At 37.1% G+C, this 27,467-nt stretch overlaps 1 protein-coding gene across 9 annotated transcripts in view; it reads left to right on the top strand.

Annotated features, from left to right (window-relative positions):
- Nucleotides 1-27,467, top strand: part of ZNF385D (zinc finger protein 385D) — a 426,940-nt gene that overhangs the window by 261,561 nt on the left and 137,912 nt on the right. Inside the window, exon 1 of one of the 9 annotated variants that reach the window (XM_065666060.1) lies at nt 150-332. The exons of the other annotated variants lie outside the window; for them this stretch is intronic. Coding sequence (XP_065522132.1) covers nt 311-332 — 22 coding nt within the window. The 5' untranslated portion in view covers nt 150-310. Of the gene's footprint in view, nt 1-149; nt 333-27,467 lie in introns of those variants that run through there. 9 annotated transcript variants of the gene reach the window in all.

The raw sequence follows: 27,467 nt of genomic DNA, 5'->3' as shown, positions 1-27,467 counted from the left end.
AAGGATCTGTTTGTAGTACTCTTAGCCCTGATGTCACAGGCACAGCAAGGACATCAGAAGGAGGAGTCAGATTACAGTAAGAATGGGCAGTGCAGCATGCAGCCGGAGTAAACGCTAAATCAGACAGGGATTGTACCAGGGATAAGACTGCCTGCAAAGCGCTCATCCTGAGGAGGCACACTGCTCACTCACGCTTCTTGTGCTGGGAAATTTCCACATAATGTAGAATGAAAAAGCTCCGTTTTACATGTCAGCCCTGCGCGGGAGCTAATGCTGAATACACAGTGGTGGGATCCTGACTGCATGATTAATGAGAAACATAATGTATTTTGGTAAGTGTTAACTATGATGTAATTCTGCTTCTGCTCACATTATCAATAGGAGTGATTATTATAAATTTCAGATTCAAGAACATTTCGTGCTGGCACGCACCAAAAACTGACAACTGGGGAATCCTGTCGGCTTTGCAGTTTGAAAGGATTCCATTGTCTGAGAAATTTTCTGTTTGAGTGGGCTACAGCATAGTTTTAGCAGCTTGAAAAATAAGCCAGATAAGATGAACTCGTACTCAGTTTGTTTTAAATGAACTTGTGTTTCATCTGCTGAGAGGGGATGAGAAATGGTTGTGAGGCATGGGAAGTTTTAGACGAACTTAATGTAATGGACAAGCTGCTACTGCACTGTTTGTGGTGGGGAGGCACAATAAGCCTTGGTATTTCATTCAGCTTTTAGTTTGAAGAATTCAGAGATGCAAAGGCAAAACAATGCTTTATTTGCAGTGGTGTGTTTGCCAAGTGCTCTGCATTATGCAGATCACCGGTGTGGAGCTGGCTCCGAGCATACCACAAAATGCATGTTCTTTTAAGCCTTTAGAGGTTTTGGAGCTATTAAATATTTGTGCAGAGTTTAGTTTTGTTGCTTGATGGAAATCTTCCTTAGGTTTACAGCTGAGCTGGCTGCATACTCTAAAAACATGCTGGAGCGTAGAGCTATGTCTAAGCAACGTAGTGCTGGTGCTGCAGAACTGAGCTGGGAGGTACAATTGCGATATAATGCTGCAAGTTAGTACTGCTAAATAGCAAGAAAAAGAAATAGGAAATTGGGTTGTGTGATGGAAAAATACTATTCCTGACTACTTGAAACCTCATCGAGCCTCAGTGTTAATTTATAGCTGCATAATACTTAGAATGAACACAGAGCAGAGAGTTGGAGGATTTCTGGGACATTCAGCAGCTTTCCCAGTTTCATTAAATATTGAATCAGGAGTTCTCTTCAAACTTTAAACAGATGAACTTCTGTAATATTCTGAGCCCTGGCACAAGAGTACTGTGCTTTCTGACATACCATGCATTATTTTCTTATTTTCATAAAATAAAAAAATATTTGAGGAGGTGGGGGGGTGGGGTGGGGGGGTGTCTTAAACAGTGAAACCCATCAGTTATTAACACAGATTGATTTTGCCTGTCTTAACAGAAAAAATACACATTGGCTGTGTTGTCAGAACTGTTCAGAGTCCCTTTCGAAGATAAACATGCAATGGTTTAGCTTTGCTATGTTTTGCAAAGACTGAGGAACAAAAGAGAAGCATTATGGTATAGGGTTTGAGTATTTGGATAAAGTCTCTTCACTATTTTTTAACAGTGGCGTTAGGTTAATTTCTCATTTGTTTCTTTTGGGTTATTTTTCTACCTTGAGTATCATTGCAAGCACAAGATGGATTTTTTTTTTACAGTCAGTTGCCTGTGTACTAGGATTAGAAGTTATGATTTCCCGAAGTTATACGGGTTAGGGTATTAGCAATATGCTAGCTGTGTGGTACTTACTTCTATCGTTTTTTTTTCTGTATATAATTTTCAGAACCATGTAACATTGGTCAAACTTATTTTGGTGTCATTCCTTTGAAAAAAATACAAACCACTGTTTTACACGCATATTTGTTTTCTGGTGCAACACAGGTTTTTAACTGGAACAAACTGGATTGTGTTTCCTTTCTGCTCTGTAGGAAATTTCACTTCTGAGAGTACAGCTGAAAGTTTCTGTTAGGCAGGTTCTCAGTCTGCTTTGTTCAGTCTGAGGCTTCCTTTAATCTGAAGTTTCAAACAAATGTTCTTGTTTCTGTCTTTTGCGTAACAAAGCATGAGTTAATGGGGATAATGTTTACCTGTGGTTGTTCTGGGTGTTTTCCTGCTCTGTCTGTGAGAAGCCAGAACATCTGTAATCTCACCTGTCCCTGTTGTAGCACTTACTGCACAAAGCAGTATGGCACACAGCTGGGTGAAAGCTTGATTGCGTACATCACGCACCTATTTTGACTTAAAATTGCTATAGATGTCATTTAGACAATATCAGGATTTTGTATTTTCTGAGGAAAAAGAATAATTTCCTTTTACTATTAGTGAAGAATTCTGCAGTTTGTTTTTTAGTTTTCTCAGGATATTCTACTATTAGGCTACCAGAAGTATAGCAAAGAATGAAAAATAAAACATTTCTGCATGTTTGTATGCATCTTGCATGATTTTCTAGGCATTCTTTTTTGATTGCTGCTGATGTAAGGTGGTATAATGGGAACACACATGTACAGGGTTAAGATTGAAATAAATACTGAATAAAGTACCATGGACCTAACCCTCCAAAAGTGTGATTACTATAGAGCATGAGTTAATGGGTGAAGTGAGGTTCTTAACAGTCAGAGAGAAAAGTTGTTAAATTCAGGAATCAGCATAGTGTTTATTGCTTTCTTTAAAGCTGAAGTCTTCAAGAAGATTTTGGGCTGAGCTATTCTACTATTCTACTACATTCTAATATGTATATTCTAATATTTGAGCTGAGCCTTCAAATAACTAAACTTATTGTGACCCTTGTAATTGCACGAGCCTTTCTTTTATATTGCACCAGAATTTTGATGGAGTGGTTTTAATAACTACTAATTTTCACTCACCGTGCTGTGCTTTAGAATTTGTTGTTTGGTCACCGTGGATACATTTGTTACTTATTGGGTTGGTTTTGTATTCATCATTTCAAGTTGAATGGAAATATGGAATGGTAATAATAATAATAAAAATCCTAAAAAATATGTAGTATGTTTATAGAGTAAGCCAAAAGCCAATGAAAATAGTGAATTTTTGTTAAGTGTTCTAACATGTTGGCATTTTGCACTTAGAACATACGTACCTATCTAAAGCAACTTTTGCTTGCGTTTATCATTGAGTTAATAATTTAGAACAAGATAAATCAGTTGTGACCAATCTCAGCAGCTCTGAGAAGAGAAACGGTGGCTGTCAGTGCCACAGTGCTGATGTTGCATGCCAATAAAGGGACCTCCTGTAGTTCTGCTCAACACAAGGGTTCTTCTGTGGCCTATGGTTGTAGCTGGACGCTGCCACCTCTACCTTAAAAGGTCTTGTGGGGCTGCCTTGGCTCGGCCACCTCACCATCATCATGCTTTCCTTGGCCTGGCAGGGCGGGCGGCTCATGGGAGCTGGCTCATCCTGCGAGCGTGATGGCCGCGGCGGCCGTCCCTCAGGCTGGGCAGTCAGTCTGGTCGCTCAGGTGGAAATCACTCTTCGTTTTTCCAGAAGGGAAGGGGGGAGAGCTTCTGGTGTGTGCTGTGCACCGGCGCCACACTTGGCGGTCGTCAAACCAGAGGAAACGCTGCAGTGATATTGCAGTTATGGGACAGTGATCACTGGTCCTCAGCGCTCGGCAAACCCTGACTGGAATCGAGAGCAAAGCCAGTCCTCCACCCCCACTGCCAAAAATATCATTCAGGCACCCCCATATCTTCCTGTTACTGTAAAGAAGCTCAGCTAAAAAAAAAAAAAAAAATTAAATTAAAATTTACAATGAAAAGGAGAAAAAAAAGCAAAACCTCATACTTTTTTTTTTCCTTCTTTCCACCCTTTGTGAACCTATTACTGTTTTTAAGTATCCTCTGTTCTCAATGTTTCCATTCATATTATACAAGAAATCTGAAATATCAGACTGAAAATATCCTATGGGATAAAATAATAGAACTGTTAAGGGGAAACAACAATCTGCCTGAATATGCCATCATGTTTCTGTTTGCGTGCTGGCTGTTTTCATTTTCGGTGTTGGTTTTTGTCAGTCAGCGTTGTAGAGTGTAGTAATTCATCTGCATACGTACTACTATTCTGAGTATCACTTTATATTTTTGGAACATTTTCTTGTAGAAAAACTTCATGCTGGATGAGTCACGAAAGGAAAAATAACACCACACCCCTCCACCCCCCAAATCTCACCGCCTCTATAAAGAAAACACACATTGTACAAGCCAACGAACCAACCAACAAAACCTGTTTCAGCAGTTTCAGTGAAAATATCTAGTTGTCACTGGTTTGTTTTTACATTATATTTCCCTAGGTTAGACACTGTGGAGGCCTTTTGTAGTATTTCTGTTTGTCTTCATTTAAGGCAGGATGAATCTGTGATGATAAGTCTGTGCTTTTAAAATGTTTTGGGAAACACAGATACTGGGTTATTAACTGTGTTTTACCACCAGCTATCTGCAACAAGAAAGTGTGGTTAGTATATAATGGATGCTGTATGTGACAGAAGAATTCAGCTGAGCAAACCAGTATATAGGATCTGAAAATCTGTGTGCGTCTGTTGTTTACACTTGGAATATAGCAGCCTCCTGGGCAGTGAAGTTCATATCTTGAAGCACTGAATAATCATTAATGCGTGTATGCATAATAATAATTAAAAAAAAATAAAATCCTGTTTGAACTTACAGAAACTGCTCTGTGGTAGATTGTAACCTTTTAGATTCTATTACAGAAACTGTTAATTTAAAATACATCTAAATATATCTAGTATGTTGCCATAAATAAAGGGTGATTTTACCATATCACACGCACAAAAAACCTCGTTTCCAACCCTAACCATTCTATGATTCTACGATTCCCGGTGTTGCCCTTCTTGAGGGTAGCACAATTGCTCCAAAACCAAAATTAGAATTAATGATTTCTTGCTTCATTAGAGAAGATGAGTTCACAGTTGCTTCAGCTGAAGGTCTGTGTGTGTGTGTGTGTGTGTGTGTGTGTGTGTGTGTGTGTGTGTGTGAGTGTTCACATGCAAGCATGCATGTGACTGTGTCTGTACATATTTTAACTGGGATGACTGTAGAATTTGATCTTGTATCCCTTCTTAGCAAATGCCTTGCTTCTGTTAAGAAATCAAATGTTGAGTAGAAACCATTTTTTTTTTTAATTTTGTTACAGTGTCATGCCTTTATCCTTTCCATCTTTTTTTCTAAAGAAGAATTCATATAAATATTTTTATAAATTATTTTAATAAGACCTTTTGAGCATGGAATTATCATGCGGCTTCTACATCTCTATAACTGTATGCAGATATCCTTCCATATTGTTTTGATTTTTTTTTTTTTTAAATAACGTAGTGGCAACTCTAGAAATTTTTGTAGTTACAAAAATATTAAGCAGGTTACAGGAATCCTTTTGAAGCTTTTGCTTCTCATTGCTCTAAAGAAATTGGTGGTACTTGCAAAAGAAGAAATATATTTGGACTTGATAAAGGAAATATTTCAATTCGTATTAAATCGTGACAAGTTCTTGAAATGCAATAAATGTCATAAGGGCTTCAATTTTAAAGAAGGGTTATTATATGTAATATACTGCAAAGATTACTTTTGCAACTGAAATTGCATAGATGATTGGTTGCCTAGAAATTCCAAAGCCTGAAGTGTCTGAGGTCGTACTTGAATCAAATTGCTGCGTTTGAAAGTGGGAAGAAGCTTTGCTCTGTTGTAGGGCTAAGTTGCTACATGGCACAGCCACATTGTGTAGGTCAGCCTGTATTCACAGTGATTTTAGCAACGCATTCTGCAAAGTCTACTTGGGGCTGAGAAAACTAGTATGTGAAGCTGCATTATTAGCATCCTCATATATTTAGACCTCCTGCCCATTTTGTTGACCGCTTCTTTCAGTTTCTCAGTCTCATGCTCATCAACACATTCCCCTCAAACAACTTTGGTTTTGCTTTGTACATGTGCACCATAAAGAGTTATTTCAATCATAAGAATGGTGTGACAACCTAAAGTTGGCAAGGGTCTGGATCAAATGTGAAATGTGCAGCTGTAATTTGAGATAGAAGTTGTAGGGGAGGCCTTTATGAAAGTTTGATTACTGTATCCTCCTTGCCTCTTGTTAACATTATGATAATAGAGTTCTGTCTGTTTTGATGCTTAAAATTATATCAATTGAAAGCTTCTTTAGGTTTGAAGAAAAAAAAAAGGTAAGACATCTCGAGTCCTTATCTAAAGCATTTAAACAAAAGCACTTGTTCTTTCTCAGGTTTCTGGGTTCCCCCCCCCCCCCCCCCCATTTCTACAAGTTGGGGTTATATTAGTCTTTTTCTTTTTTTTTTTTTTAATACTTCAGCTAGCTGGCTGAACCAGTTGTTTGGAAATGAGGGAAAATTCTTTCATCACTATGGGATCAGGTCCTGTCTCTATTACCCAGCCAACTAATTTACTCTGTTTTATAGTCCCTGCAGATTTCAGAATTTAAAGCCATAATGTACCACTTGCTTTTAAAGTAAAGCTTGAAAAGCTCCTGGGGTTTGATAATGTATAGTATCTTCATCTCTGAAGCAGTTACAGGAGACAGATAGAAAAATGAGATTGACTGGGAGTGTCTGCTAACTCTGGGTATGGCTGTTTGAAATTTTAGCATATATTTAGGATCTCAAAGGTGTTTGGCTCATATTGGTAATTTTTATACTTTATATGTTTATGTGTTGTGTTTATTGCAATGCAACCTGACAGTCTCTTCCCCAATTCTCTCCTTCAGAAAACAAGATTAAGCCTAAAAAGTAGGTGTATGTTACAAAACCGTCTCTAAATATTAAAACTGCTTTGTTAAGAACAAACGAAGAAAACTAGGTTTAATTTACTCTTTGATTACTACTTCATAGTGGTTCTCTTGTTTATTTACTTTTATGGTGTAATTGAAAAAGCAGATAGATAGTACAGTTTATTCAAATGAAAGCCATGAAAACTTTCTCTGTTTTTTTCTGTTGTTGACCTTGTTTACTCAATGTGTGCACTATGGAGTGTAGTATGTTAGGAAGATGGAGGGAGATAATGGATGTGTTTTCCAATCCAGTTGCCCATTGTTGTACTAGGGATCAATAGCAAGTGAAAGTAAACAAAAAAAAAATATAAAAAAGGAAAATCAAAATATGCAATTGTGGGGATGGGGGAAAATAAAAAAAAAAAAAAAAAAAAGAGGAGGAGATGGAGAGGAAGGGAGGAGGAAGCCAGTCCTGGCAATATCAGTGTTCTTCCTGCTAAGCCAAGTAATTTTTCAGAAGCGACCTGGGGGTCTACTGTCTCTATAGTGCAATGTTTAGCAAATAAGGTTTCGTTTGCTGGTATTTACCTGTGATAGCAAATCCACTCACATCCTGTCAAAACCAACCATGTATCAGGAGCATTTAGTTGCCAGATACGTGACTTTTACATAGCAAGCACACGACTCCTTTGTTTTTCTATTATTACTGGTAAGTTATGCTGCTTTAGCTGCAAATTTTTCAACAGTGGAAGTTGAGTGAGCTTGCCTGCTTTTAGGTAGTGCAGGAAAAAATAATATCATTGCTTCAACTGTTCATGCAGCATCTGTTATTTTTAGTAGCCATTTTCATTTCTTTAAGAAGGAAATACTGACAGGGATACATAAAACTTTACCTAATCTCTTACTTAGCTGCAATCCCTGTGTTTGTAAAGGATAAATTCTAACAAGTCAAGTCAAACAGGCTATAAAACGTTGTGTATGCATATGTAAAGATATATTTAAATCCTTTCCCTTTTTGCTTCCCTCTTTGAGGGCATGGCAGCCACGTAAATAGGGGTGCTGTAAAGCCATTTTAATGCATTAGTTCTAGTATCCCTACATGCTTTTAGTGCTTAAGACATGATGTAATCATTTACAAACATTTGTCTCGCCAATCCTGACCACAGTCTGTCTACCTTGTAAAACTGCCTATTTAGTCCTCCTCTCCACATGCAGTGCTAGGGTGGCACTAATTTCCAAGTAACACAAGTAATTTCTGTTTGCTTAAATCTTAGTAGCACTGAGTATTTGGAAATTGCATTGGCCCACATGGTATTGTTATTCTCTCCCCTTTATTTCTTTCCTAAGAAAGGTTCTGAATTAACTCTTTTGCAATTGGGTTGAAGTAAAAAGTTTCAGCACATTTATACTCAATAGTTTTCCTTTTTTTATTTTTTTTTCCTTTGCAGTATTTTTAAAGAACATTGAAAATACCTTCTTCCATATGTACAGCTGACAAACCTACTCAGTGTTAATTAGCAGCCCACCATTTCAGTTCCTATGGGTTCAGTAGCAGCTGGACATATGTCACCGCTTTGGATGTGCTGTATAGAAAGCACAATGCCTTGCAGAAATACCTACATATGGTCAGATCCATGTATATGAGGCAAGTATCCTTCATATCAGTATTTAGCTCTACACACTCCAACATTGCATGTAATAGATTACCTTACCAATACATGCAGGTTTGCAACCTAAAAAGAATCAGTGGTCTTAAAGAGGGATATTACTACACAAAAATAGCCCACACAGATACGTTACTTCACATGGATGAACTTACTGAATGCAGTAAACAAACACTGAAAGACTGAAAACATATTAAAAAACCTCAAAGCAACATTTAAAATTTAACAGTGTTGATACCATCAAAATGTGGTTTTGATGCCATAGTGTGTATATAAATTCTGCTGGCAGAGAAAGGCAGGCAGGCACAGGTAAAGCACTGTGGCATGCTGGTGCTGCTGCAAAACAGTACTGGCAGCACCACCCGCACAACCAGTCCTCTGTTTTGCCTGTACTGACTACCTTAAAGCAAAAATGTCATCACATGCTATCATCAGCACACAGGGAAGAAAATCTATTAAAATAGCCTGAAATAAACTGTGTGAAGGCAATGACCAAATGATGCTATGTGTAACTGTGGACATCCAGAAACTCTACAGATTTTTAGGAAGATAATACAGATGGTTAGAATGTTAATTTATTTTTATTCCTTATTCTCCTCTGTCCGGATTTTTTTTTTCCTTCCTCAGTTAAATATATCCAAAAGAATCAACACAGTGAAGTAATGCAGCACAGAACTAGGTAGGCAGTCTTTGTTGATACTCAGCATTGAAAGAAAATTAACAATTAATACACCTAAAATATCCCTCAGCTTATACACATCACATGAACATTGCTAGAATAAGCTTTTTGTGCATTTCTAGTATGCAGATTTCTCCATGGCTGTATCTACGAAGATAACGATTGCATGATATATTCTTGTAATTTTTTTAAAGGACTTTTTTATGTTAAAAGCTATGCCAGAAAATTTTCAGTAATACAAAGCTCACTTAAAATTCATCTGGAGACAGAAATAGTGCCATCTGACCTCAGGATATATTCAAATGAATTACAAATGGTTTATATCAAATATCTCTTTGAGAGACCCCAGCTGAGCTAATATCTTCCAAATCATAAAGATAAGAAGAAACAATGTTCGTTGTAAATTATTAGCCATTTTTAGGAAGCTTACAGTAATAAATGGCTAATGTTAAAGAAGGTTTAAAATAATAGTTCAGTTCTAGGAAATAATGTAGGGAGCTGGTTTTGATAGTATATTGGTTGAGGTAATAGTGACACTTTGAATGAAGTTGGGCAGTTTTTGAAATCTGTTGATATAATGCATGTATGGCAACTGCGGGCAGGTACAAAAAACAAAAAAAAGCTCTTTCAAGTTCAAGAATCTTTCAGTAAAAATTGAGCTTTCCTCACTGATATTGTTTTTACTGAGTCTGATCTGTTTTTCATATTGAAGAAAGAATTTTTCAGAAAGCAATTATTATTTGTAATGAACTGTAGAAAGTGTCGGACTGTGTTAATAGATTTGCTTGAACTCAATTTCATTTGCTGTACCAAACATGCTGAGAAACTTCTATGGTCCCACAGTAAAGCAAAAATTTCAATTGTGCTGGAAATATTAAATCAGACCTAGTCTAATTAAGGTAACTGTCAAATAATTTGGAACAGTTTTGTTTAGTATCTCAAATAATTTCAGATTTGAATTAAATGCTTGTTAAAAGCTTAAATTGATCATCAGCAGTATAGTTGAACCATTTGGGGAGCAGTTCTGGGGCTGGAGGACATTGGCATGCCCAGCAGCATGGCCAGCATGTGTTTCTTCCTCACCCGCCACCAGTCTAGAAGTACAGGAGGAAGCGCTGATCCATTTAGATTGCAGTTCCCACTCAGACAGTCGTTCCCTGTCTTGTAGCCAGAAAAGGGGCTGACTGTGATGGAAAAATGAGCTTGGGCAGTTGGATAACTTGAACAGCATTGGCCTTGCAATTTCCCTTGCGTGGGGAGCTCCACGTATGGGAACATGCATCTGCAGGAGGGAGCATGCTGCCACAGGTTTCCCCATGGTTGGAACTATATGATCTTAAGGTCCTTTCCAACCCTAACTACTCTATGATTCTATGCTAGAGAAGCTCTGCACACCTGTGGGGGAAGACTCCATCAATTCCCTTGTCCACCTGAGCTTCCATTGGAGGGCTCAGGAATTACCAGGCACTGAAGGCTCTGCAGATTATCTTTTTTACAGAAGGTAGAAAGCAGCTTTCCACTGGGGGAAAAAAAAAAAAAAAAAGAAAAAGTCATTATTACTCTTAATAATTTCCATTACCAAGTCATCAGTGCCAGTAATGACAATGGTCAATTAAGTCAACTGAGCTATTTAGTTCTACACATCCCTAAGTCCACATCAATTAGCATTATTAAAGAAAAACAACAACAAAAAAAAAAAAAAAACCAAACAAAAACCAAGCAAACCCAAAAAAGAACTTAAAGCCACTGTGACTATCCTTTGTAAGTTTACATTTGCAAGGAGTTTATCTATTTGGATGGGGACTTTCAAGCTTTCCTGATTACCTAAAAGCTGTGTAGAATACCTCTTAACTCACTGTAGTCCTATTTACGTTCTGTTTGGTTTCAAGGGGGCAACCACTCAAGTGATTTGTTGAACTGGGATGCCTTTTTTGTCTCATTAAGGAACATTATTGGCGATATCATTAAAGAGCTCAGGACAATTCAATGAATAGTTTAGTAGTTTACGGTGACTGTCCTCCAGTTAACAGATTTTAGTTAAGCAGAACAGCAGCACTAAGGAAAAGCTCAGATTCATTTTCCCTCCCTCAAGCAGAGTTGGCTTAACATTTTCCTTAGAGGATCATCTCGTACAGGTCTATTGAAGTTTATGACCACAAATCATACCAAGCTATCATTTCTGTGGGTTTGTAGCTCAGCCAGAAAAAGCTGCATGTGGGAGAAGCTCATTTCTAGTCTGCAAGTTTCTAGTCTGCAGAATTCTGGTTTTAACATTTCTAGTTGTGTGCCTGGAGCTCCTGAATGGACATATATTAAAATTGTATATGGATAAGAATTCCTAGTAACAAGCTTAATTTGTAATTAGGATGTCAGTTTGACTTCTGAATATGTCATTTTGGAAAGACCAGATAACATTATACTGTTATAATAAATAGCAAACTGGAAATTTATAGTGAATTTTAGGGTGAAAGAGAGAAAATCTTGTACTAAATCATGTCTAGTCAGAGGTCATTGCCTATGAAGAGCAATCACTTAAGAAAATATTCTCAAAAATAGATTTCCACGGAAAAAAAAGGTTTGTAGTCCCCGCAGGCGTGTTCAGGCACCGACTGCCTTCCATGTTTTTTTTCAGTGTGCATTAGCCTTTCTAAGAAATAGCTCATGCCACTTTTTCCTAGCTTTCAACAGGGAGAAAGAATCCTGAAATCACGTGAATTGGCAAGCTTTCCAGTTTGGGGCTTAAAAAAATAAAATAAAAACTAGGCTAAAATCTACTTGCTTACATATGCAGGAGAACTTGTAGGGAAACACTGAATGATGTATTGATGCAAGAAAGATGGTTTTGTGGGATCCAATTCTCAGCTTATACTTCTGAAAGCATGTGGCCTATTCACTTCAAGATGTCAGACACTGAATTATACTGACTTTCTCAGTCTCTTTTTGCTGTTCTTAGGTCTCCACCAATCTTGGTAGTCTGAGTCTACTAATTTAGTAGCATGACCAGGTTTGGCCTTAGTAATGCTCTACAAAACTTAGTGTCAAACAGTGCATAGTGGCACAGCGTGAACTCTGCATTCCTTTCTTTTGTTTCCCTGTTGCAATGTTATTCTACAAGCAACTTTAAGCACTTCATAACAGTTTTGTTAATACAGTTGATACTTGACCTCGGACACAGAGATACATTTTACTTTTAATGCTTTTGGAAGCGGAAATACTCGTGTAGCTGAATATCTGAGTCATTTGATGTATTCTGTTAACTGAAATGGTAGGTTAAGTGAGGAAAAAAATGTGATTTTTTTTTAATTTTTTTCTTTTTCTACATGTGGTAGTAACAGAATCTACATAACAACACCCAACAGCTGTGTGTGCTCTAGGTCTTCTTAATGCATTTTAACTATAATTTAGCTATCTGAAGAGCGTAATAAGGAAATCGTAACATGTCCCATTAAAATTCTACTATTATCCAGACAAGATTACCACATATTGTCCCCAAGTCCAAGTGAAGCAGAATAGCCAGATATACAGGTTTGCAGTCTTCTCAGATGCTAATCAAATCATTCTGTAATGCATAAATGAAGGTAACAGATTTATGATGCTACAGATACCTAGTGTCTGAGTTTGAAGAGCAGAAAGTGTAAAGTCCCAAGCCTAATGCAGATACTTAGACAGAAGAACTGTGCAGGCATCAGTGGTGTGGGGGTGAAGAAGGGTATGCAGATCTTACATCTTGTCATGACTGGGCCCACATCCACTGAAATCTCAGCATTTCAAGTTAACACACCCAAAACACTCTGCTGTGGATCAAGTGATTTATGTATTTATGCTTAGTTGCAACTGCAGGTCCGTAAAATTGGCTTGTGCATGGTCTTTGGAATGCAACCCTTATATAGGCAAGTTATGTTTGGTTTCATGTTTCTTGGAGGCTTATATGCAAAATTGCCTTATTGCTTGAATTGATACCTCTAATTAAAGAGATTCATATGCTTTAGTAGTTGTCCTTTAGTATTACAGCTCAAAGTAATGCCCAGTGTAACTCTTCTTAAATGACTGGAATTCTGGGGAGATAGGTCTCTCTTTCTCAGCGACTTACTTACAGCCAAGTTTCTGAGTGCTTTTTAATGGCATTTCTAGATCTAAGTATGTTCTTGTCTCTGGAATAATCCTATTCTTTTTTTAAATATGTGATGTCAGAAAGTAAAGATGGAAATCTTAGTGCATCTTTGGCGATACACATAGAGTACCTTAACTTTCATCTTACGTTTACAGTTTCTTGTTTTGTTTCTGTTCTTAGGTGGTCCATCTTGCTGGTTTGTAAGTTTGCTTTGTTTTTTCAAAAAAGTATTAAAGTAGAAAAATATATTCTGGATTATGCAAACAAATTTTCTCCTATATATGGTGATGTAGGTCAAGTATCCAGGGGTTTGATTCATCCTTCAAATTAAACACTCTTGGTAAAATTTTAATTCCTTTTTAGTAGAATAGAATTGTCTTTGTTTAAAACTCATTGTTATGGAACATTTTAAATGTTTAGTTGGATGGAGTCATTCAAATAAGAGATAGACCCTACTTCTGCATGCATGAATTAAAAAAGAATTAACTTTTCTGATGTAATTCGACTGATGGGAGGAATTGGAATAGTTAAATATATGCAGAAGTATTTGCAGGATTGAAGTTTTGTCTGTGGCTTAGCAAATCCTTGCATTCCTATAGCAATCTGACAATAGGTTGGCTCACTTCACTGGTTTAATATAATTTAATTTTCTTGGAAATATGCTGTAAGATTACCTCTTATGGAAAGCAAAGATGATTACAGTATGTGAGTCTCCCTCTGCTCCTTAGCAGCAGAGAGGGAGGATGGCAGAAGAGATCCTACTTGTCAACATACAGTTCCATTGAAGGCTCTTTGCACTTTCCTTGCCATGTTAGCTTCTCAGGTATTGTAAGGTTATTATCATCAGATTAATATACCAAATCTGTTAAAATTCAAAGGTGGTAGGTTTTGGAGATGGTAATTTGCTCTTCTCCAGTAATAAAAACATTGAGAAATCACTTGAAGAATTTGGTATACAATTCAATTAAACAAATGTCTGTGGCCTAAATTTTGGGGATTACTTTTCTATTTTAATGTGAAAAAATAGTACGAATATGTGAAATAATGTGACACAAAGAAATCAAATTATGATTATAACTTTACTCCAAATAGTAAAAGCGAAGCAATGCAATGACTTTGTAAGAATCAGAGCAAATACTTCCATATATAGCATACTCAATAGCATCTGGAATTGTAATAGATGGACTTAACATTAGGAGGCTGCATGTTTCTGATCCTTCTCATCTGCGTGGATTATCAGAAAAGTCGGCACAGCAATTTTTCTCCTTGGTTCTGTGTTCTATCATATCATGGTTAAAGGCTTGGTAGCAATGCCTTTCAAAAATCACATTTAGTATCTCCCAAATAACTGTGTTACACAGGAGAACCAAGGTTAGTTCTGTTTTGTTCTTTCTAGCAGAGAGAGGCTTAAAACATGTCAACCAAGACATTTTTTTTTCCCCTCTGTTGAGTGACAGTTTTATTGTGTTATGCCCAAGGCTTGATTTTTTTCAAGCACCTTAGTAACGAGATAGATAAAAGATATTCTTTGACTGGAATGAGCTGAAATGTTTGAAGTGGGTTGTTTTTGTTTCGAGATATATTTACAGTTAGTTCAAGGAATGCTGAATTCTAAACTATGAATAACTGTGAAGGCAAAATTGGTGAATATCTGACCTGAGTTTGTGATGCACACAAAGTGAAATTTTAATAGCTATGTAGGGCCATAAGTAAATATTCTGAGCAGGGTGATTGCATGAGCAAGAAGGGACCTCTCTACAAAGTTATTTAAAATTTTATAACTCTTTCCTATGTTTAGTTCCTAGGACAGAGGCTATAACATTTTAAGATGCCTTGATAGAGGACCAGAACATAGCCAGGCTGATAGAAGGACAGGCCAGGAAAGGTACTTGAGCTGTTATCATACTCCTTTTTCTTTACAGAGGGTTTCAGTCTGCTCCTGAGCTATGTAAAAATGCAGATGAATAGCATTTGTCCCTTCCACTATCCCTTGCCATCACTAGCCAGCAGTGAAATCTGCATGTGAAAGTATGCAGACCATTTCTTGCCACTTTTTTTATACCACCACAGGGTGGTTTTTTTTTTGTTTGGACTGGTTTTGGTTTTGTGTGGGTTTGTTTTATTGTTGTTATTTTTTTGTTGTGGTTTGTTTTTTGGTTTTTGTTTTTCTTTTAGAAATTCCCCCATGTAAAATGGTAACCCAGCAATACACAAGGTACTGTCCTGCTGCCTTTTCTTTACAGCTACAAGCTGTGTGGTCCACTCTGAAAACCTTATGTCAAAATCTGTCAGAACCCATAAAAATTTCTTTGCTTTTTGATCAAGGAAAAGGTTCTGAATGCAATGAATAATCGTGTATTTATCATGGAATAATTTTCTGTATGCTTGATGGTAAAATGTTCTTAAGGAACACCTGGATAGGATACAGAAGAGCTAAAAAATCATTTATTTTATATAGCTTAAAGAAATATGAATATACTGTTGGCTTAGGTTTGTATTTTTTTGGCCAATAGTTTATGCCACCTTACTGAAAACTCTTATGTGTATGTGTGTAAATGTAACAGGATTGTAATCAATAGAATTGCCCATCAACAAGCACAATTTATATTAGCCAGGGGCAGGGATTCCCATTCATTAAATCTGTGGAGGACAAGCCTTTATCTGTTTCCATGGATGTAGCCTGGAGCATCCAATATGTCATAGATTAGATAAATTGGGCCTGGCATGCCTGTTTCTGGAAAATAGGACAAAATTTTGTCCATTGTGTCTTGTTTGCAAAAGCAGTGGTGATTTTCCCCCACCTATAGAGAAGGAAAGGAGGTTCTTTTCCTTGCTTAAAAAACTTTTTTTTAAATTACAGGCAGGTTTTACATAGAGATATAAAAAAATGCACCTGCCAGCATTTTCACAAGTATCAAGAGATGGACAGTCAACCTACTAACTGCCACGTCTTCCAGTTCTCAAAGCAATTGCCTACATCAGCTCCGTCAGGTGTAAGCTTGCCAAAAATAAAGTTTCCGTAGCCCTTATTTATAAATAGCCATTTTGTTAGAACTTCTCCACTGAAAAAGAATGTATTCACTTTCCCAGAAAGATACTAACCCTGTGGTCAAGGGATTTTTGTGGGCTGCTGGAAACCCAAGCTAAATTCCTTGGTGAAATGAATACACATTTACACAAACATAAACTGCTCCTAAAAGAGATTATTGTGCAAGTATCCCAAGTTTAGTCAACAGTCCAGCTATTAGGACATTTCCCTGAGGTGTTAGACTTAGAGTAGGCTTCAATACAGGCCTTTAATAAAAAAACAACCTTGATTTCTTTCACTTTTGAAACTTTTATAAGGATCTTAAGATTTGCTTCCATAATAAGTAGATGTCAGAGTGTGGCTTACACACAGATCTTATAGAATCATAGAATCATAGAATGGTTAGGGTTGGAAAGGACCTTAAGATCATCAAGTTCCAACCCCCCTGCCATGGGCAGGGACACCTCACACTAAACCATCCCACCCAAGGCTTCGTCCGACCTGGCCTTGAACACTGCCAGGGATTGAGCAATCACAACCTCCCTGGGCAACCTGTTCCAGTGCCTCACCACCCTACCATCTTCAGAGAACATAAATTCATATGGAACTTTACAACACTGGAAGGAAGTTAAACTTTACAGTGTTTTCCCCCTCTCTCCTATTCACAAGCAATGGCATAAGCCAAATGTCCTAGAAGTATAGTTACAATTAGTTATCTGTAACTTTGTGATTGCAGGGGCATGTACAACACTAAAGCCTGATTCAAGGGAGATCGTAATTCTTATTTCATACTGGCATCAAGCATGGTTTCAAAATCATCCTCTGTGACAGAGAACAGAGGCAGCTTTATGGAAGTGAATTCAAGGTAGTCTGATTCAAGGTAGTCATGGGTTTCTCTGCTGCAGAAGGGTCATGGCTGGACTATATTAGTGAGAATAAAGGTAACCTGCTTGTACAGCGGAGCATTTAGGTGTTCAGAGAGTTAGCCAAATGCTGTTGTTTCAAGCCCTCATGCCTTTGGAATTTATACTTTCTTTCTTTTTTCACTTTATTTGTTATTGACAGCTCAGAGTGTTACTTAAAGGTGAATTTTTGTGGATTCTTATCAAGAACAAGATTTTAATGGCTCTAAGCTCTGGTGCTTGAGTCTGCCACCATAGACACCGTGATTTCACTGTGCCATAAAGCATTTGCAGGACCTCCTTTCATTGGCAGTCTTTCTGGCTCTAATTTGTAGGGAGTTTGGTTCAACTCTGACCTCACAGCGTTAGTATATATGGGCCAATGCTCTTACCAAACACTGTATAAAATATGTTCGTGTGATCTTTCTCATATATAAGGAAGCCATTGTTTTCTTCACTAGTCCTAATAAAACTTTTTTATGGTACCTACCTGTTAAATTTCATCATGGTGTGGGTTTTTTTTGCTTACCTTTTTTGAATACAGAGACTTACTGGTTTGTGGAGTAGCTATTTTCTTGATTGTAACTGTGTCTATGAAAGCATAATTCCACAGTTTTTGGAAAGAAATAAAAATACTTAGTCATCAGGATATACTGTGAACTAAAACTTAGAAACTGTTTTCCAGCATAGTTTATGACAAATGTTTATCTCTGTTTAAAAAGAAGAAGAAAAAAATCATTTGACTTGCACAAGAGCAGTGTGTGACTGCAATAAATAGTTTTTGGCAATGTTGTTAGTATTTTCCAGATACAATACAGTCACACAACCATTACTTTTAAAGTATGTTATAGCATGTCCTATTTAAACTTTATTAAAACTAAATCTGTGGCTGGATGTAGAATTTCCATAAAACATCTGTTTAATTGATTCTGTCCAAGGTTTAGATTTCTCTCATTGATTTCCAACATCCCATTCTTTTATTTACATTCTTGTTCTGCCTGCCTGCCTTCTTACTTCCTTTAGCTTCCCTTCCTTTCCTCTCCACTTTTCCCCGCTCCCAAATTTGATGCAAACTCCTTGCCCTTAACATTATATTGAGGGGTTTATGTTTTATCAGCACCTGCTCTCCTTTCATGGTTGACCCCTTGCTGAACTTAAAAATCTACTGCAGTCCAGAACTGCTCATCATTTGCATCCCTAGTCTTTGTCAGACAGATGAAGAATGACCAATATGTTGATCTGTACAATAAAGCAAAGATTCCAAGAAAGACTGTGATGATCTGCAAATTTCTAGTGAATTAAGGGACTCATCTCTTCATGCTGGAAGGCTGCTAGCTTGTTAGCATGCATGGTTTTTTTGTCTTATGGGCATGTCCAACTTGCTATATTGCAACTGCTGCAGTTAACCTTCAGTTTTGGGCAGTGTGGCAACAAACCAACATCTGATTTCATGTCTCTGTAAGTGTGATGTAAGCTGAATTCAGCTGCCTAATGCTGAAGGCAGTGACTCTGATCTTCAAATATTCAGGTGGTACTTGACAGGAAGATTTTCTCTCTCCCCAGAGTGTAGCTGGCCCTTCCCTCCCCACCCCACCTCCCTATTTATGTTTTTCTTTTGTAATTGCCTGCTGATGAAAATCCAGAGATTAGTCATTCCTGGACACAGTGCATGTGTGCTTTGAGGTGGCATACAATTCTGTTCTAGTAAGGTTTAACAGTTTACGAAGCATAACTCTTCCCCTGTGTCTATGGGGACAACAGACTGCAAAGAACTGCCTGGTGTTTCTTTGCTTCTCAGTACAAAGCATGGGTTGCCTGCTAGGATAACTTCAATTTTTCATCAGCTGCTTTTACCCAGTCTTGGTCACAGATAGAGCCTCAGGCTCTTGATTTCCCCCCTCACCCTCCCGAAACAGCTCTCTCTCTCCTGAGGGCTGAACTGGTTTTGTTTCATTGAAGTTATATGAAAAGTTATATGGGATTTAAAGACAATTAGGCCACGTGATCTAATAGTTGGGGTTCGGGGTTCCTGAGAAAGAATAGTATGAAAGATATTAATGTTTGCTGGTTTGGTCTACTTTTCTTCAGGTATTTCATTCAGAGTGAGAAATCAGGTATTTCATTGGTGAGAAAAGTTCCTAAGCCAAATAACTTGAAGTATTTGTAATTTAGGAATGCATATGGGAAAAATGGTATGATGTATAATTTATCTCAACAAGTGTGTTTCAAACCACCATGAGCTGAATAGGACTTTATGTTCAGGAAATTGTCTTTTAAAACCCACCTCTGTCTACTGTGGCTCTGGCTGTGCTCACTTTCCATTTGTAAATCCTGTACTTTGGGTTCCACTCTACTTTTTCAGTGTTCAGCACAAAATGATAACTTTACTCTGTTGCCTACCTATGAAAGAACATAATCTAACAGCTTTAAACATATATATGGGATTTTTGTGAATGAAAAATTCTGATATTATGATCATTTCTGGTGTATTGTGTAAATGTTTATGTCTTTATGCACAGGAAATAAAAATGAAAAATGTGGTTCTATTTCAGTAGGTATGCGTTTTTCATTTTTGTTATGTATATATACAAAGTGTGTATATTTTGTTTACCTATGTATACAAAACCTGTGAGGTTAATCCCAAGAGAAGTCCTGTCCCAGTCCATGCAATACTGGCAGAGATTCACAGGGAGATATTTTCATGTCCTTTGCTGTGTGCTACCTGTGAGACCAACAGCCAAGTTGATCTACATAATGGTAGACTTTCCATCACTCTTCTGTCTGTGTACCTCTTTCCCTCCTTCGCTTCTTCCCTCTCTGTGATGCTAGCTTTGACCTCGGCAGACTTTGCTCCTTTGGCTTTTATTCTGCCATCCTTCTCCTAACTTAATCACTTCCCAAGTTGATCTACCTTTTATTCAATACAACAGTAGAGGTTTTACAGCTATCAGAAGAGTGAAGGGATGCTCTAGTAACATGCAATAAGTGTTGGAATTAAGTTCCACTTAAAATGTGCAAAAACTAATTCCAGTGAGTTATTAATAGAATTTGTTCAAGTTGAGCTTTCTCAGTGCTAAATGAAAGATGCATTGCTGCACAGTGCTGTCCTCATAGAGTTTACTAGTAGAGTGTGTCTATTTCATTCTATTAGTTATATATTTGTCTCAGTTGTATGCTTGTTTCATTTCAAGTAAAGACATCAGAAGTTAATTGTTATTTCTTTTCCAAGCATGCTTTTGAAAAATGGCACTTTTAAAATTGTTAAGATATTCATCATAAAAATGAAAAATTCTTTGAAAATCTGTTTGCAATACAGCATTCTTCTGATTAATAACCCTTGAAAATCTATGCTCATTATACTGTAAACATGACCTTTATAAAAACATCAGAAAAATCAAACTGCAGAATATGCCAGGTCAAGAATATTTTAAATGTCAAAAAGTGTAAATCTTTAAAATTAATGTGATTTTTAGAATACTTAGCTGACGCTTGTATTTTTGCTTTATTTCATTTATTTATTGGGAGGCGGGGGAGGTTGTTGAGTCTTCACAGTTAGGATCTGTTGGGAAACAGTGCCCTTAATGCTGTTCAGCAGCTTCCTCCATGTCATTCAATACTTAGATCCATTCAGTCTGTAACAAGATTTTTGCTGAGCCTGTAGCTGGTTAGATCTGGTAGGGTCTAGTAGAAATCTAGCAGAGGCCACTAAGCACATAACTCTGAGCCACTGGTTAGGAGACATCCATGATGCAGTAGTGCAGTCAGTATACCACTGTAAGAAAATTTATTTACTTGCTGAAAGATGTAGAGAAGCCCTGTATATGCAGTTATGGGGACATGTGCATTTGTAACACCGTGCCCTTCCTCTGACTTCATGAATTGCAGTGCTTTTCTGAAAACACTCATGCTTCCCACGCAACTCAAGATACACCTCAGCTTGAATCTGAATGTAAATATTTCTGCTGCAGACTGGGAATCATACTGTGGGTAGCTGCTTTATGTGGGAATAACTACCCAAGATGAAGACATTATGGTAATGAGAAGAAAAGGGAAAGCTGTTTTATCTTTCATATCCGGACAAACTTTTCTGGCCTGGCATTAGTGCTTGGGGGTAGGAATACCTATATGTATTTCTAGCTCACTCCAAGTAAGGCTTTTCGCTTCCTTGGACTCACTTTCTTACTAAAGAAAGTAAAAATCTGTGTAAAACATGAGCAGTAGGGGAAAGTACATCAGAATATAGAGGTGGGAATACATAGTTTGCCAAAAGAAAAGAGAATTGTCAGTGTAGATACGGAGTCATTGGTCCACTCATCTACCCTCTAGCATTTATGGTTGGGAAGGAAGAACAGGTTTTGACATTGACTTTCCTATCATGAGATCTCCCAAGTCTGAGTGAAAATGCATTCAGTTCTCTACTAGACTAGCAGGGAAGGCTGTTGCAGTGCTCAGAACATTAAGTTTAGGGACCTAGGGCTCAAATTCATTCACCTGCCACAGATTCTTGTGTGCGCTGTGAGCAGGTGACTTATGCTGTCTGCCCTAGGTTCTTAGCTGAAAAATGGGGATAGTCTCTTGCCATATAGGAGTGCTCTGAGAATTAATACCAGAATTCCATGGAGTAATATAAAGCTGCTGGGTATTTAACATTTGTTTTTTTTGTTTTGCAAGGCAGATGGGAATGAAAAGCTCACCCATTCTCACGGGGGAGGAGAGGAGGTTCATGGGCATTTTGCTTGTTTATCTTCTCCAAAGCCATGACACTGGTGGTCTTGGGCTTTCTGACTGTCTGGTAGCTACAATGGCTGGTACTTGGTATGGGCAGCTGGTAATAAGCAGGGCGGCCAAGTTACACAATTTCTTGTTGTTTCCTTCTACTGGAAACAGCCAGAACTTTACAGAAAGTGGAACACTCAATTTGGATCATTTAGTTTTCAGTGATCCGACGGCTTCCAATAGGGAAAAAAAAAAATCATCCAGATTTGTCTGACCAACTGGAAAAAACCTCAAAGGATTCTGAAGAGCTCAATTAGGTAGGTCATGTTGCTAAAATAAAAAGCTTAGTTGCTGCCTTTGTGCAATTTATAATCCATAGAAGATGTTGCTTCTAGTGAATTAGTGGAATTCATTGTCAGGCAGTGTTAAGTACTGAAGTGCAGATCATGTGTTATTTTCAGTAGATATAATGTAATTAAAAAAAACCAAAATATTCAGTAAAGTGTTTCCTGTGGGCCATAGCATATTCTTGGTATGAGGAGAAGGGGATAGTACTTTATGGGGTTTGTGGAGGCTCTGACATTAGCATCTTTCTGAACTGTAGTAGGTAGGGTCTTCACCACTGTGCACTTTGTTCCTGTTCAGACAGACTGGACTTTATTGTCTGTAACCTGGGCCCAGCTGTCTGTCAATGCAGGAGCAGGAGGGAAGAAGGTAGTGAAAAGGGAGCAGCAGGATTGTCTTCTGAAAGTAAGGACAACAATGAAAGAAGATAATAGATATCAGTGTATTCATGCAAATTTTCTTAGTCCAGCATCATAGTAGTAATTTCACAGCGTTATATGCAAAAAAAAAGAGAAATTACTCCTTTAGGTTTACAGAGGGGTACATTTTTCAATTAAAATTCTTATATCAGGTTATATGATTTTATTTTACAAAATGCTAGTAAGTGTGAAAAAAAGACTGAAAACCCCAATATGATGCATGGCCACAGGCTTCTAAAGCTACTATTACTAATAAAAAAAAATCTTTTTCTAAACTAGCTCACTTTGCAGGAATTGCAGGATAGATATTGTCTCTAAGCAAAATAATACTTTGAATAGTAGCAAATGACCAGTGATTCAGACTTTTCAGGTGAATAGTGTGTATGCTGAAACATGCACTCTGTAAATAAATAGTGCATATTGATCTGTGCCAAACTGAAAGAGTTCTAGTTTGGATTAAAAAAAAAAAAAAAAAAGGTGGGGGGAAGCAGGAAAGAGGTTTGAAAATATTTGAAAATATTTTTGTAATGAATAATTTTGAATTGTTTGGATTTGGATGTTTGAAATTTGCCAATATTTAAATAATAAAAGTGGTCAAGTATCTAAGTACAAACTATAGAATTTAATTTGGAGTGAAAGAAATGTTTCAGCTGACACAATGATTTTTATTTTTTCCCCCTAATTGTCTTTATTTTTTTGGTTTGGGCAGTGAACTGAAAAATCAATTACACTCAGATCTCCACAACTGAGACAGTGTTGCATTCATCCTCTTCAAAGTGACTAGCCACTGTTAACATTACTAACAGCAAAACTTATGAAAGGAAAGCTTGTATTGCCACACAGTGTACTTGATCCTCCAGCTGTCTCAGGAGAGGCAGCAGTATCAAAGCCGGTGTGGTTGGAACCCCATTTTGAGGGTGTTTCTTTTCTAGTGGGTGTAAAATATTTAATGCAGTTCGGGTTTTTTCTTTCTTTTCTGAAACTAAGAGGGATTGTATGAAACAATATGTTTAAATGTGGATGTCCTCATTTTTTAAATATTTTCAGGATTACTTATTGGGATATTTATTATAATGAAAACGCTCTCCAAGATAAAGTCTATGAACCATACAGGTGTTGAAAGCACTTTGTTTTAAGATCCTCATTTCCCTTCCTAAAACAAGAAGAAAGAAAACCAAAAAAAACACACATGCACACAAACCAACCACAACAAAAACCTTGCAAGGAATGGATTTTCTGAGCAATAAATTCTCAACAGACGTCATGTATTTGTTCTCACATGACCTCTTTTCAGTCCATATGCAATACTATGTAACCTATTAAACATTTAAAAGTGTATCTGTTTATGTACATAAAAGCTACAGATTGCCTGTTAGCTACCTTTTGTATGCTGAGTTCATATTTTAGTCATTTGAGTACTATAACTACTAATAAGTAGTTCAGTGATTAGGCAAATCTTACTACTTATTACAAAACTGAACGTACCTTTAAAGTGACAATTCAACAGTTTTTAAGAAAAGTATCTGCTGCAAAAATGAAGACTATCGTACAATGATAAAAGGGAGTACCCTAGTGACTATAACTCTTGGCAAATTACATTAAGCTAATTCCTAAAAGCCAGATCTACAATTCATGTCACATTGTCTTTTTTTATATCCCAGAGCAGGTTATTCTTTTTTTCTTTGGATATCTTTAATTTTTCCATTCTATCAGATTCTCTATAGACCTAAGTGTGATATCTAATATTTTAGATAAAGAATGTTCATTATTCATCATGGCTAGCTTACTGTTCTTAAATGTTTATGTCTTTATTGCCTTTCTGAAAAAAACCCTCTCAAATATACCTTTTATTTGGCCCACTGGCAAACTAAATTCATAATGAAATAAAAGTTCTAGCTGATACTGAGTTACCCAAAAGTAAGGTTCTTCGCATTTATAATATAGAACATATCCCTTCTTTTTTATACTTTAAAATAGCCTGAATTAGTTTTCTTGAGAATTTTCTAGGGAAAATAAATTTGTTTGGCTCAGGTTCTATCCTAATATGTCTTAAGGATATATTGTAATGCTTACTGGGTGTGAACTGTCAAATATTAGGATCCTATATAAAAAAAATATTACTGATACTTTTTGAAGTTATCTTTTTAAGTTGCCTAGAAGTTAACTTTTAAGTTGGAAACCAGTGATGCATTCCCAGCTTACTCCACTGAGTCATACCAGCTGAAAGGTTCTCGGAGCTCCTGCCAAGGCAGAATGCGTATATTGTTTTGACCCCAAGTAAGCTATATTGGGAGAGGCATGAGATGGGGTGGAAAACTTGGGAATTATCTGTATCTTGGAGAAACCAAATTATGATACTGAAAACAGACTGCAGGATGTAAGGGAAATTGAACATTACTTTAGGTTGTCTCTGATGTATTTAAAAAGGCTTGTATTTAAATGTGGCCAGAAGGAAAGAATTGCAAAGTAATGAAGGAATCAAAATGGAATTCTGCAGAGATTTGCTTTTTTACTCAAAGTTTATGGTCGTAATAGTTAATGATGGAAGAACTGCAAAAGATTTAGATTAATGGAGTATTAGTTTAGAATTCCTGCCCAGTTCACATACCTCCAAGTTCCAAATGCATTTCAAAAAAATTATCTACATTGTTTGTGTCTGCAAAATTTGGGCTGAATAGTCTCTCCTAAGGAGAGACTATTTGATAATAGAACTGGTGATTCTTTTTCTGGAAACTAAACCTGCAGTTGAGTTTAAAGGTTTGGGAATGAGTGTGCATGAGGAAAGGCTGTGCAGGAGAAGATGCAGCATATCTTTCTCTATAGCCAAGTCATGAAATACAGCAATAAGTGGTTGCCAAATTGTTGAGTTGTGTGTTAGGGGACCTGAGGGACAAGGATGTTAACTTCCTCCAGAAACACTAAGAAAACTTGTTATATATTATCTTGTATATGAAAACTACTCTGCTTTCTTACATCTGCTTATTTGCATGGGAGACTTTCTTATCAGAAAATGCTATTTCACTGAAAGCAAAAATTTCACACAGAAGGTGTTATTTTTTTTGTAAGGAGTTCTGACAGAAATGTCTTCAAGGCAAAAACATCAGCATTTTTAAAGAAATCTGATTTCTTCTTTTTGGAATGACTTCTCATTTTAAAATGTATTTTCATTTCCATAGTGAAACGTGGTCTCTGAAGTCAAAACTGGGGATAAGGGGAAAACAATATTTCTTTATATTCCAACTCAAAAAAAATAAAATATGATAATTGATTGTGGAATGAACAGTTTGTGGCTGAACCTGCATGAATCATCTCTTCATCTGAATGTTTGTCTTTCCTTGGTTCTGGGTACAAGGAGGGTGTTGCAGTGATGAAGTTCATGTCATTATATCATACCAGGTTTCTGAAGAACTGCCTGAATAGGCTATGCATCAAAGAGTATGAACCTCATGTTACACACATGGCTTTGTACCACATAGGCTGTCCGTGCTCAGAGCATAATGCTGTATTGCAAAACAAATTACCTAGTGGTAGGGCAAAATGTCTAGTCCCAACTGGAGGTAGAGAAGTGCATCCATGTGTGAAAATGCTGCTTGATTGACACTAGAGGAGTTCTCAAAAACTGTCTCAATGAGATATAGGAAGGGGCAAAGGTCTGTAGAAAGCTTTTCTTCAGATTTGTTTGCTCACAATTACCTTGGATGCATACCCAGTGCCTCTGGCCAAGAGATTATCTTGCATGTGATTTAAATTGCCTGAAAATTGAAGAAATGAATGATTACTTCAGTCTTGGTTAAAATGCTGAGATAATGAAGCTTCTACATTGTATTATATTATTCGTATGTTTCCTGCAAAAAATTAATTTCCCAAATATCTACAACATTGATCTCATATTTAAGATCTGAACGTGCTGCAAAAATTCTTCCTCTTTAAAAAGAAATTAGACTGTAACATCACTAATTTGTAATACTGGAATTAGTAAATAAGTTGGTATCCTCCTATTTTAGGTAATTGTAGCATGCTACTCATAAAATGTAACTTCAGCCCTGTGCTAGCCTACATTTTGTGGAAACAGCTATATATCTTAATATATATCTTAAGTCAGGCCATGCATGCACCTAGGTTTTGGCAAGGATGTACATGTGAACTTCAGGTTCAGAGCGTCAAACACAGGCTGTGGACAAAGTCTGTCAGTGGTGTGGGTTGTTATCCTATCTTTATTGGTCAAAGTGAAACTCCAGACCTTGCTGGTTGGAAGACTGCAAAAAGGCTGACATTGAATCTTCATTGTGTGTTGCTCAGCATTGTTGCATCTGCATAATGACTGTGAAGGCCTTTCTGTAGAAGCTTGTGACAAAATAGTCATAGGCAGTCCCGATGGTTGCTCATCTCAATCCAGTGTTCAGTAATACTAGATAAATAAAAAAGATGTATGTCTTGCTATACTAATTTTCTAAGCATGCTGTTGTCACACATAGCACCACTTATTTTCAAAGTAAATTCCCCTTTATTAGATTTAGTGCACCTCTCTTACTTTACCTTCAGTTTGGCTTTCTTGGTTATTACGTATTCATCCTATCATCATTTCTGCCCTTTATATTGCCTTCTTTACGATAAGAATTTATCTATGTGTGCTTTTCAAGAACCTTTCCCTGTGGGATTCTACCCCTCCCCAACTCTCTGCTAATGTATTAGATGGGAAGTAGTTAACATTGACATTCCCAAATGTTGTCCAAAGGTTTTTCAGTTAAGCTGACTCACAAAAACAGTTGC

Source organism: Lathamus discolor, chromosome 2 (assembly GCF_037157495.1).
Source record: "Lathamus discolor isolate bLatDis1 chromosome 2, bLatDis1.hap1, whole genome shotgun sequence".
NCBI classification, from domain to species: domain Eukaryota; kingdom Metazoa; phylum Chordata; class Aves; order Psittaciformes; family Psittacidae; genus Lathamus; species Lathamus discolor.
This window is presented reverse-complemented; position numbering and strand designations above follow the sequence as displayed.